Source organism: Chlorocebus sabaeus, chromosome 13 (assembly GCF_047675955.1).
Source record: "Chlorocebus sabaeus isolate Y175 chromosome 13, mChlSab1.0.hap1, whole genome shotgun sequence".
NCBI classification, from domain to species: domain Eukaryota; kingdom Metazoa; phylum Chordata; class Mammalia; order Primates; family Cercopithecidae; genus Chlorocebus; species Chlorocebus sabaeus.
This window is the reverse complement of record NC_132916.1, coordinates 99,779,465-99,792,921: the sequence shown is the minus strand read 5'-3', so window position 1 is coordinate 99,792,921 and position 13,457 is coordinate 99,779,465. Positions and strand designations below refer to the sequence as shown.

The window sequence follows — 13,457 nt, the reverse complement described above, 5'->3', positions numbered from 1 at the left end:
TAAATATGTTGAAAGCAAAAACATTTTGTTGAATGAAAGAAGCCAGACACCAAAGAATACATACTGTATGATGTCACTTACATGAAGTTCAAGAATAGGCAGAAACTAACAGAACAGTAGGGATGCCCATGGGGGATGGTTACTGACCAAAAGGAGTCATGAGAAAACTGTTTTGTTTTAGAAACAGGGTCTCGTTCTGTCTCATAGAATGGATTGGAGTGATACAGTAATAGCTCACTATAGCCTCAAGCAGTCCTCCTGCCTTGGCCTCCCAAAGTGTTGGCATTCCAGGCGTGAGCCGCCACTCATGACCTTGATTGGAGTGTTTCATAAATGGCTATATCCATTTGTCCATTTTCATCAGCTTGTATACTTAGATTTGTACATTTCACTGTATGTCAGTTTTACCTCAGTGGAAAATAAGAAAACGACAAAAATGGCCTGCTGAGTAGTTCTATGAGGATGAGCTTCGGGAGCACATCACTTCATTCTCAGAGAGTGTGGGAAAGTTTCCCAGAGATAATACTCTCTCTTTTTATCCTTTTACTTCTGCAGTTGATTTATTTTTTTCAACTCTTAGTATCTCCCCATAATAATATCTATTCCTATGACCGTTTAATGTATTGTGCAAATGCAGAATACTTTAGGTAGCAAAAGGGAGTGCTGTTATAAATTACACTCAACTGGTAAAAACTATGGTTGTTTGCTTCTGTTCTAGCCAGAGGGTTATACTCTACTGCAGTCATACCTGAAGGAAGGCAGTAGTAGAGCAGGTGTACCTGAGGGTGGAGCAACCTCTGCTTGGCCTCATCTAAAAGTAGATAAAGGCAGCCGGGCGCAGTGGCTCACGCCTGTAATCCCAGCACTTTGGGAGGCCGAGGCAGGCGGATCACGAGGTCGGGAGATTGAGACCATCCTGGCTAACACGATGAAACCCCGTCTCTGCTAAAAGTACAAAAAATTAGCCAGGTGTGGTGGTGGGTACCTATAATCCCAGCTACTCGGAAGGCTGAGGCAGGAGAATGGCATGAGCCCGGGAGGTGGAGCTTGCAGTGAGCCAGGATTGCACCACTGCACTCCAGCCTGGGTGACAGACCGAGACTCCTTCTCAAAAAAAAAAAAAAAAAAAAAAAAAAGCCGAGGGGGGCGGGCAGAGTTCAGCAAGATGCAAGGGAGGAGGTGGGGATTTTATGTGGCAAGGGTAGATGTGTTTGTTAGTTGGGATTTACATGTGAACTTTTGAAAAAGATACGTTATTTGTTTTATATATATTTCGAAAATGATTCATGTTGCTGTATTTGTTCCTTTGAAACAGGTGACAGTGGAGAGTGGAAACAGGAGATAGTGGATTCTCCTTCGAAAATGGAGGATGGAAAGCCCGTTTGGGCGCCACACCCTACAGATGGATTTCAGATGGGCAACATTGTGGATATTGGCCCCGACAGCTTAACAATTGAACCCTTGAATCAGAAAGGCAAGGTGAGTTTCTCAGAAAGATGTTAAAGTGTGATTTCTTTCAAAAATAGGTGTTTTTTCACAAGAGATAGGTCTGTCTTCTTAATGAAGTAGGTATTTGGGAAAGCATATTTCTGGTAAGTGAGTCTGTTTTCTCCTGACTTCTTTGATTAAATCAGAGGCATGTGCCCTAGGGGAAAAATGGTGTCCTATGATAAAATCAGATGGAAATTTAGTGAGCCTTTCATTCTTTGTTTTTTCACATCCCTTTGATCATCCAGTTCTTAGTGAGCCTTTCATTCTTAAGAACTAGCTATATGATAAAATATAAACAATAATGACATTTTTATTTCTTGTACCACATTACTAAAGTTATTAGTGTGTCTGTGATCGACATGTCACAAAGTAAAAATATGAAAAGTGAATGTGAGGTTATCAGATTTTGCTTTTTTGCCTTAGCTTCTATTATAAAGTCTTTTTTAAACATTTTTGTTCACTTAAAGTTATTGCTGTCATTTTTGTGATAGATGCTTTAGTTCTGTACACATGGTATTTATTTCTTTGTATGCATAGACATAAACTAGACAGCATTACAAAATGAAAGTCTGAGGGAAAGGTGACTAGGAGTTGTAAATCGTTTACAGAGAAGGCGTCATTGTAAATACCTCTTTTAGTCTTCGTGGAGACTGATACAGTCGTTTTTGTGGAAATTCACTCTATTCTCAGAGACAGAGGGGAAATTTTCCAGAGGGAATAATCTCTTTTTATTCTTTTGGTTCCACCATTGATTTATTTTTCAACTCTTAGCTATCTTTGCACAGTAATACGTATTCCTATGATAGATGTCCACAATTTTTAGTTTAACAAGTATGCCTGGTAAACCGTTCTTCTGACTAAATTAAATTTGTAGATGTCATTTCTGTTTACTTTAGACTGAAAATGTTCATGAATAATTTATATTGTACGATACATGGTTAACTAATGCCATATGACTACCATCCTTCTGGGAACCTTAGAAAAACAAGGTAGATCTCTCATGAGGTCTTTTCACAGAGAAAACTATTCTGTTACTGTAAACAACCCAGGAACTGAAATGCATAATGTATAATGTGCCATGTTAGAGGAGGCCAATTAAAGATACCCTCAGGACAGGAAAGACAAAGTATTTCAGGTTTTTTCCTCTTATTAACAAGTACCTGTTTGTACTTACAATACATGTTTAAAAAAATAAGCTCGATTACTTTGCATATTTGAAGGTTTTTGATTTTTGTTTAACATGTTTTATAAGCACAGTAAATCAAAAGGCCAAAATGAAATTGAGAGTGTATTTCCTAGGTGTATATATATAGTTGTTATGTATATTTCATTGTATCCACAAGTGACAGAACAATTCAGTTCAATTATAGAAGAAACTTGATTTAAGGGGATACAGTTTTTCATATTTTAAATATTTTAATATGCTTATACTGTGCCTTATTAATATTATTCAGGTACATATGTAGAACCAATAAAAACTGTTTACATTAGGAAGTGATATAAATTTCATGGATCTGTAGATAATTCTGTGAACTAAAGTGTATGTTTTTTCCATAAAAATTTTTTTGAAGATTAACAAGTTCTCAGAGATTACCTTTAATCTTAATTTCCCTCCCTACTTTCTGATCAGGGTCTTAATAAACATACTGCCATAATAACCAGACAGTTAAAAAGATCCTTAAGAGAAGCAATCTTTTGCTTAGCTCATTCATTGCCTAGAGATCATCAGCTTCGAAATATAATTAAGGAATTAAGTACATAAAGGGGTGGATTGGTCATACACACCTTTGTGCAGTGTGTGCGCAGTGGAAGTACAGTGGAAATGTAGATGAGGGAGTGAGGAACATGTCTTGATGATAGCAATTGCTTTTCAGGGTTTTTGTTTGCAACCCATAGTAAAATAGATTTCACATTGCATTAGGTATGTGTGTGTGTGAATTTATAAGAAATAAATTTTACATTTCAACAACTGTGTATGTAGTGTTTGTGTGTGTTTACTTGTAAATGAAACAGTTGGTCAAAAGAAACATTCTCAGCACATGCTGTGCATTCTGATAATTTCTAATAACTTTCATTCTTTTAAAAATGCTGTTTTAGGCTAGGTGCAGTGGCTCACGCCTGTAATCCTAGAACTTTGGGAGTCCAAGGAGGGAGGATTGCTTGAGCTCAGGAATTTGAGACTAGACTGGGCAACATAGTGAGACCTCGTCTCTACAAAAAATTTAAAAAATTAGCTAGGTATGGTGGTACATGCCTGTCTTAGCTACTCTGGTGGCTGAAGTGATAGTAGCACTTAAGCCAGCAGGTCAAGGCTGCAGTGAGCTGTGATTGTGCCCACTGCACTCTAGCCTGGGTGACAGAGTGAGAGATCCTGTCTCAAAAAAAAAAGAAAGATATTTTAATCCACTAAATTGGTTTCATATTCTGTATTTGCAGCAGTCGTAAGAAGCTGCTCTGAAGCCTTGTAGGCGGAAGTCGTCAATTTATGACATAGAAGGGTCTGCATTTTCTTTTCCCTGTCTGCTTTGCTGGTCTTATGTTTTGTCAACCAAGTCCCCGCTTCATGCTCTTACTCTTGTGTTCCTCTTTCTCCTTCTCTTCTGCAAGGATTAAGTCCTTACTGTGCCCCAGGTGATGTTACGTGCTTTGTGTCATTGCTCACATTGCCTTCGACTGGAGTGCTACTATCCATACCCACTCTTTTTTTTTTTTTTTGAGACAGAGTTTTGCTGTTGTTGCCCAGGCTGGCAACAACAGTGCAGTGGCATGATCTTGGCTCACTGTAACCTCTGCCTCCCAGTTTCAGGCAATTCTCCTGCCTCAGCCTCCCAAGTAGTTGGGCTTACAGGTGCTCCCATGTCTGGCTAATTTGTTGTATTTTTAGTAGAGATACGGTTTCATCATGCTGGCCAGCCTGGTCTCAAACTCCTGACCTCAGGTGATCCACCCGCTGGGGGCTCCCAAAGTGCCGGGATTACAGGTGTGAGCCAGCGAACCTGGCCAATCTCCATATCCTTTTGCTTAGAAAATACTTATTTTACTTTAAGATTGAGGTCACCTTGTTGATGAAGTTTTTCTGCGGATACCAATCTCCCCCTCACCCCCATTCAGTAGAATTGACTCTTTGACTACTTTTTCCTTTGAGGAGTGGTATAAATTCTTAGCTCTCCTTTAGTCTTTATTGGAGAGAATTGCTTACCTTGTCTCCCCCTCCCTACTAGACTGTGTAATCTCAAGTGCAGGGCCTATTTTATTCTGTTATTAGAGCTTGATGCTCTGTATTTGATTTGTGGTAGGTGTTTAATGCTGAGGGATCAAGATATGTTTTTAGCAGAAAAAAGCCTCCTTCCTCTAAGAGAAAACAATTAGTGAAACACTTTAAGGAGAGAGGAAGATGGGGCTGGTGATAATTTAAGAAATAAAGCAGGAGGGAGACAAAACACCTTTCAGGACCCTTACTGGCCTTTTAGCTTGCTCTTAACTTTCTCATTCCAGCAGCTCTTTGTCATTGGCCTCCCCTCAGCCCCACTCCCCTCATCATCTAACTTCTTGGAACCTTTTTAATTTGACATGGCTCCTACCAGGCTGGCACTAAACCCTGAAGTCTGGGGAGCCCGTAACCCTCTTGCCATGGCTGTGAAAGTTGGGCGCATACATATATGACATTGGCAGTTATTTCTGAATGCATTTTCCTATAGAATCATTATTATAAATTGTTTTCTATTACCATTAATATACTTAATGTACATTATGGGTTAATTTTGCTTTTGTGTGGCCTGTCCTATAAACTTTTCCACATTTATAACCTTAAGAACATGTGTACTGGGTTCCAAATAATTAACTTCCAGAGTTTTTATGGCGTAACAGTTTTCTACATTGGGTGTCTTAGAATTGAGGTAGTCCCAGCAACGTGGATTTTGATCTTTATAGTTGTAGCTTTACACACACACACACACACACACACCCGTAAGTATTATTTTAAAATAATTGAACCATTTTTCTCTGCAGTTTTCTTTGATACAATTAGAAACTTCAACCACAAGAGTAATTGTCATTGTTTGAGAAGTACTGTGTCAGCTTCTAAATAACTGTGAGAATGGCATGGATTAAAATTTAATTCTCTTTGGATGTCATTCGAGATCATTTGTTCTCTCTGATGAGATGTTATCTTAATTCTACAGTGTCTGCTAGAGCATTTAAGTGATAAAATAAATATAAGTATTCATTTTACAGACGAAATATTTTTAGGTACTTTTTGTATTTCTGACAAATTTTTGTACAGGAGTTTGTGTCAAATATATTTTACTGAAACAATAGCTATTAATATAATCCTCTGGTTATATCTTGATTGAATGTTACTTTTTAATTTTTAATTTTTTTTTTTTTTTGAGATGGAATTTCACTCTTGTCATCCAGGCTGGAGTGCAATGGCGTGATCTCGGCTCACTGCAACCTCCAGCTCCCGGGTTCAAGGGATTCTCCTGCCTCAGCCTCCCGAGTAGCCGGGATTACAGGTGTGCCGCATCACGCCCGGCTAATTTTGGTGTTTTTAGTAGAGATGGAGTTTTACCATGTTGGTCAGGCTAGTCTCAAACTCCTGACCTCAGGTGATCCACCTGCCTCGGCCTCCCAGAGTGTTGAGATTATAGGCATGAGCCTCTGTGCCGGCCACTTTTTCCTTTTTTAAAACACTAAAATTGCTGTATCTACCACATCAAAATTTTATTTTAAAAAATTGTTAAATAGCATATGTATGTAAATTTAATATTAATGTACCTCTTTTTTTGTCCTTCTCTAGGTGTTAGAGCCTAGGATACTTACTTACTGATTTTTATTGTTGATTTCACATCCACAGTAATAGTAGATAATATTTTTGAGTAAAGTTGTTGTTCTGTTTTGGGGTTAATAACTTGTTAAACAGTAGGATCTGTATTATATTTTAATATAGAGCATATTGTTGCCACTATTACAGTGTATGCAACCAATTAAGCCCTTCTATTGTTCTTACTATTTAAAAGCCTTGAGTTTAATGAGCATTTGTTTTGCTTGTTAGACATTTTTGGCTCTCATAAACCAAGTGTTTCCTGCAGAAGAGGACAGTAAAAAAGATGTGGAAGATAACTGTAAGTACCAAGTTAAAAATCAACTCTCTGCACAGAAAAGGAAACTGTTCTTTTAAAAAAATAAATTAGTGGTTATATTCCTAATACACTATGCTGGTTCAGAAGCAATCTAGTCCTTTGACACGAATGTTCATGTGAATGAAGGAACTCGAGTCCTCCATGTTGTCTCATATTTGCATTTTGGTGAAAGAGTCTTGGGCATTCTTTTGGTGTTATTTGAGTGGTATAAATATGGGAAATGGTAATTACTGTGAGGCTTGAACTAAAGGTCTCTTTTTAACAGTTTTGAAAGTTATTGAACCTTATCTAGAGTCAGGTGGTTTTTATAGTACTATATGTGGTTCACTAATTTGGAAGTTAAGTTGGTAGGAGGCATTAAACATCACTATTTGAAGCAAACAAGCATTTAAAAAAATTCTATATAATTACTAATTGAAAAATTAATTTCAGAACGATTATATTAAAACACAGCATTAATTTGACTTATAACATCTTGGCATGTTTGATGAAAAAAGCCTTTCTCTGTGGAACAGGCCAATGTTTATTCTTACATTTTTAAGATTAAGCAGTAATCATTTCATATTGGGGGCAGCAGTGTTAACAATTACGTACACTTGTCATGGATTTCATTAAAGGTACCTCATACTACAAACTCTCCATTTGAGAAGAAAAGGTAAGAGAAAGGCATAGATGATTATTATTGATTTTCTCTGGAATTCACATTTGAGTAAACCTATGAAACCCCCATATGTAGAATGGTGGCAGCATAGAATAGTGGGAGTAATGGGAGAGCCGTGAACTGTAACTGTAGAGCTAGGCAAGCCTAATTCTGACTCTGACTATGTTATTAGGAGACTGCGTGCTCGTGGGCATTTCATTTCTCTTCTGAAATTCTCATCTGTAGAATCGAAGTAATGTGTATATTGTATGATTAGAGATGATATAAAGTGCTTTGCACAGCGTCTAATGACTCTTGATAAATGGTAGCTGTTTTTATTAGGTACAAGACGTTGAGGAAAAGAATGTAGAATTTCCTTCCTTTCCAAAATTGCTGGAGAGTTTGTCTGATTAAATAATACATTTTTGGATAGCAATCAGAATAAAATAATAAGGAATGAGACTATACCATATGTAAAATAGAATTTTTTTTCTTCTGTTAAAACTTGCTTGGGTATGCAGAACTGGGAATCAATCCTATTCATATATTAATGTGTATGTCTCTGAATGTAACAAGTGGTTTTGAATAGTTTTTAATCCATTTCTTAAATTAATATTTTAAAACATTCTCTCTCCATTTGCTTTGTCTTGCTATACTTGTCTAACTTTTAAATTTTCACAACCTCAGTATTTGCTGCCTCTTGCAGGTCATTTCCTTGGTGATGCCAGATGGCAGCAATGTTAATGTGTGGGTGTTAACTATTCTCATAAGATAGTAGCCCATCCCTACTGAAGGCCCTTTTCTGAAACCACATTATTAACACAGCTTTGATTGTTGAATTTAGAATATAGGGTTTCCAACTGCAGTGGTTCTATCACTTAGTACCTTCATCTGAGGCATGCCACCATACCATTGTCCTCTGCTGAATGACACACTGTAACACAAGCTACCACTATAGTGGTAACTTTGTGTTATACACTTGCACACACACACACATGCACACACACACAGGGTCTCATGTGCATATTTCTAAAATTCTTTTCTTCTTTCTATTATGGTAATAATGTGAACATTAAATGATTGATGCCTGTAGAGAGTGTTCTGAAGTACGTGTTGAAGGTTCTACTGAAACAGAGGCATGTTAAGTCTGTTTTTTTTTTTTTTTTAATGGAGAAAGTGGGGACAATGATGAGGATATTTCACTCCCACACCACTATGTGTTGTCTTTTAATAGTGCCCTAACAATGTAGCAACATTTATTACCTACTTTTAGGTCTAAGTTTTTTTTTTTTGAGACAGTCTCGCTCTGTCACCCGGATTGGAGTATAGCGGCATGATCTCAGCTCACTGCCACCTTCGCCTCCCAGGTTCCAGCAATTCTTCTGCCTCAGTCTCCTGAGTAGCTGTGACTACACGTGTGCGCCTCCATGTCCAGCTACTTTTTGTATTTTTAGTGAGATGGGGTTCACTATGTTGGCCGGGTTGATCTCAAACTCCTGACCTTAGATGATCTGCCTGCCTCGGGCTCCCAAAGTGCTGGGATTATAGGTGTGAGCCACTGCACCGAGCTATAGCTCTTGAGTTTTCTATGTGAAGGGTTTTAGATGTAGAAATTAGTATGTTAATTTTGCTGTTTTGCTTGACTGTTGGTTATTGTCACAAGACTAGGAAAATTGGGCATGTGAAGTCAGTAATTAAAAGGAAAATAATAGCGTTTTTCCCTGCTGATTTTGAGCTACTATGACTTTCATGGCACGTAATGTTCTTCGTGAATTATTGTCTATTAGATTTTGAGAATAATAAAGTATAGAGCATAAAATTGGAAAGAAACCGGGCGCAGTGGCTCACTCCTGTAATCCCAGCACTTTGGGAAGCTGTGGTGGGTGGATCACCTGAGGTCAGTACTTTGAGACCAGCCTGGCCAACATGGTGAAACCCTGTCTCTACTAAAAGTACAAAAATTAGTTGAGCATGGTGGTGGGTGCCAGTAATCCCAGCTACTCGGGGGGCCGAGGCAGGAGACTCCCTTGAACCCAGGAGGCAGAGATTACAGTGAGCCAAGATCACGCCATTGCACTACAGTCTGGGTGACAAGAGTGAAACTCTGTCTCTAAATAATAAATAAATACAATTGGAAAGAATTCTAAAAGTTGCCTCAGTCTCTTTTTCAGTAGTGCAATGTCGTCTACAACAACATATATTTAGAATTGATTGACTTCTGTACTGAAGTTGTTTGTGGGTTCCTTTTTTCTTTTAGTGAGCCAGAGCTGTAATGATTAAGCAGGATCTTAAATGCTGAGACAACTCTCTGGTCAGATATCCAAATTTAATAATGAAGTCATACCTAATCTTCATGAGAAACGTTTACATATATTTGTTATATATTTATTTATTAAAACAGTGTTTATAAAGAAACTAATTGTTTATTCAAATATTTTGTTATATGTCTTAGCTTAAATTGTTTCAACATTTTAATATTCTTTTGGGTATAGTTAAATATGTTAATAATTAGGCATAAAAGGTAAAAAGTTTACATAAAGGGTTGCATGTAAATAGCCAAGCCAAGTAATCCTAGGACTGACTACTAGGAAAGGAAAGGAAGAAGGAATTATTCGGTAGAGCCGGAAGCTATTTGAGAGGCCCTCGTGGACATCCCTACGTCATACCTTTAGGGAGATGTAGGCAGTTGGGACTTAGCATTTCACATTCTGGCAAAACGGGTTGCAAATATTTTCCTCTCCCTCTCTCTTTTTCTGTGTCTTCTTGAAAATGGAATGGCCTGTGTGGCATGATTTCAGAGGAATACCCTCCTGTCCAAATTCTTACTGTAATCAGCAGATATTTCATCAGTTGGAGATTTATTTGGTTTAATAAACACACATCCCTGAAAAGGTAGGTGGCGAGTGTGGAAGGAGTAAAGATAGGAGAGCAAGTAGTAATTCCCATGTCTGTGTAGGCTTATATGATTAGCATTCACAGGGGAAGTATACTGTAGGATTAGGAGTTTTTACTTAGAGGAAGCAGTGACAACATCATGCAACCAGGTATTTCAGAGGAAAGTGAGAGAGATGGGGAGTGGTTGAACAGAGTGCTTTGGAAAAAGAAAGAGGAACATGAAGACCAGGCTCCAGGGGACAAGGATGGAAGAAGATTAGGGATATAGAAATGTAGGTGACCTCATACCCAAACCAGATATGTTAATACCTCTGCTGCCTAACCCTCTCTATATCCTTCCTCAATTCAAAAGAAAGCTGCCATTCAGCTGTTAGGAGCCTCTACCCACTTCTTACTGTCTTTTATTCTGCCCTAAGTGGCACTAGAAAGCAATGAGGTGACTGAGGCAGGAGAATTGCTTGAACCTAGGAGGCGGAGGTTGCAGTGAGCTGAGATCGTGCCACTGTGCTCCAGCCTGGGCAAGAGAGTGAGAGTTCGTCTCAAAAAAAAAAAAAAAAAGCAGTGAGGTGAAAGTGAATTGGCTGCATTAAATGAGTATAGATGCATGGGCAGTCTGTGGAGGTAGGTATATGGCAAGAGGCTCTTGTTTGACAACATTGGTTAGGTGTTGAATCGTGTGTTCAACACCTAACATACATGCAGTGTAGGCACATGAGCAATTTCAGTGAGGGACCAAACAAATGAATCAGGCAGCATCTTGCCCCCAAGGATCTGATATAGTAGACAAAACCAGATACGTTAAATTATCATAACACTGGCAGTGTGTGGTAAGAGCCATAAAGAAATTACAAAGAAGATAGTAGTTCTAGTGGTGGTGGTGAGAATGGGGAAGTGTCATTTGTGAGGTAACCTTTGTACTGAGCTTAAAGAATAGGTAGATTTTTGACACCTAGAAATGTAGAGGATATTCTACACGGAAGCTGATAGATGAATGATACCTGCATTTAATAAATAGTTCAGTCTGCCTGTAAGTTAGTATTAAGGTGAATTGTGGAAAATTATGTGAGAAGGTCATGAATGTAGGTTTATTAAGAGCCCTGATCAGACATGAATATGGATGTTGATAGAGACCCAGTGATGATTTTATGAGGAGAGAGATTTGATGAGGGCTCTACTTTAGTTAATGTGCTGAGAAGTCTGGATTAGAGAGGAGAGAGACTGAGGCAATAGGTAAATAAGAGGCTACCATGATCACAAAACAGGTAATGAGAACTAAACTGGTGTTGGAGCCGTAGAAATGGAAAGAAAGGAGATACATTGAGAGACTCAGATTATGCTTTGAGTACCTGCCATGAACTGGCACTATGCTATACTTTCTTACATGGCATAAAGATTTGGAAACTGGTTTAGAATAAGGAGGGAGAGAGAAGATGATTTTAGTGTTGACTAAGGTTTACAATTTCAGTGACAGAGAAAATGGTAGTGCTAATAACAGAAACAAGGTGGTTGAGAAGAGGAGTGGTTTTTGTCTACTCTAGCATGGGATAGAAATGGAGCTCAGGAGATTGAAGGACTTGGAGAATAGATTGGGAGTCAACCCTGACACTTTAGTAGAGCAGATGTCACAGAAACGAGATTTATCTGTTCAAACTCTGCTATTAATTAGCTTCATATTCTTGGTTAAGACATACATAATTTATCCAGGATTCTTCTTATGTCAGTTGTGAGGGACTCCCTGAACGATTTGATGGTCTGTTCCCATTCTGAAGTTTTATTTTTTGTGTTTTATCTGTGAAATTCTGAGTATCAGATTGGATTAGTGTCATCACTTTGTTGTGTCAGAAGTATATTAAAATCAGAGCTATCTATTATAGTACTTTTTTCCGTCTTGAATTGTACTTTTTAATCAACCTTCATTAACGAGTACTCACTTGGTACTCACTAGGTGTACTCCTTTAGTTGAAAATTCATCACTTAAAAATATCACTGTAACACATGTAAACTGGATCACTTTTAAATCAGCTTCTAGGGTTTACATCAGCCTGGGTTTTAAAAAAGATGGGAGTTAAATGTAACCTAACAATTGATTTTTAGGATAAGTCAAAGTGATTCAGATTAAGATAGTATTGTTTTATTTTGTTCTCTTCAACTCTCTAATGATATATAAATTTTATGTCTTAGGTTCACTAATGTATTTAAATGAAGCCACACTGCTCCATAATATCAAAGTTCGATATAGTAAAGACAGAATTTATGTAAGTATTTTCCTATGGTGTCAGTTTTTGTGGAGATAATTATTTCAAGTGGTACTCTTTGATTTTGTCACCCTTGATGTTTTCTAACAGAAAATCATGCTTGATCTGAGCCTCTTGTATGGAGTATGAGCTTAGTGAGGACAAATATTTTTTTCTAATTTACAACTCGAACTCCGGGGGTTAAAACATGCCTGGTACATAGGAAGGCACTTAATCAGTGTTCGTGGAAAGAAATTATGAATTCAGAGTGTTGCTTATTATCTTTTGGACTTAAAAATGTCCAGTTTGAGTGTTTTTGAAAACACCATAATGGTTTTTGGTTTTGATTTTTTACTTTTGGTATGTCTGTAGATACGTTTGATTCACTTTCCACATTGTTTGGAAGACAATGTAAGGCAGCCTGTAAGGAATGTATATTGAAATTAAAAATTTGAATGAGGAAAAAAATGTAAATTAGAATAGAAGGGAGTATCTGAGGAAATATTAAGAACACAGGAATGCTGACCATAGAACCTAAATATTTAGTTGCTGAATTTCATTAGACCCTAGATACTCTACCTTGAAAGTCCAGAATATTCAAAAATGAAAGAAAATGCTTTCAGTGTAAATAGGGCTTCATTCTGAATCAAACAATGATCTGAAATAATCATTCAGATGGATACTTCACCTAGTATGTTTTAATTATAATTATTCTTTGGGCATGCATGAGACTTTATTACAATATGACCTAACCATATAGTCCTTTGGTGGCTGGAGATGAATTACCCCATTGTAGTTCTCCTGTTATAAAGATGGGGCTCTTCATTATTTTTGAACGAAGAAAACACATGGCTTCTTTGACACTTACTAGATCAAATGACAGTCTTAATCTTTTATATCACTATCAATTTGCCTAATTGTACTTACTTAATTCTGACTAAATTACATTTAGTCTCTGCCATCTGTCCAAGTAGTGACAGCTGGGAAATAGGACTTATTTATTCTATTCCAAAAGAGTGTACTTGCCATCTTCTAGTTATATATGGTTTTAAGACT

General features: G+C 37.6%; 1 protein-coding gene across 10 annotated transcripts in view; it reads left to right on the top strand.

The window, feature by feature from the left end:
- Positions 1-13,457, top strand: part of MYO6 (myosin VI) — a 161,801-nt gene that overhangs the window by 68,412 nt on the left and 79,932 nt on the right. For all 10 annotated transcript variants that reach the window (XM_008006407.3, XM_008006406.3, XM_073022646.1 and 7 more), the window contains 3 exons: positions 1,316-1,479; positions 6,545-6,614; positions 12,349-12,422. In XM_008006407.3, the coding sequence (XP_008004598.1) occupies positions 1,363-1,479; positions 6,545-6,614; positions 12,349-12,422 (261 nt within the window). In that variant the 5' untranslated portion in view covers positions 1,316-1,362. Of the gene's footprint in view, positions 1-1,315; positions 1,480-6,544; positions 6,615-12,348; positions 12,423-13,457 lie in introns of those variants that run through there.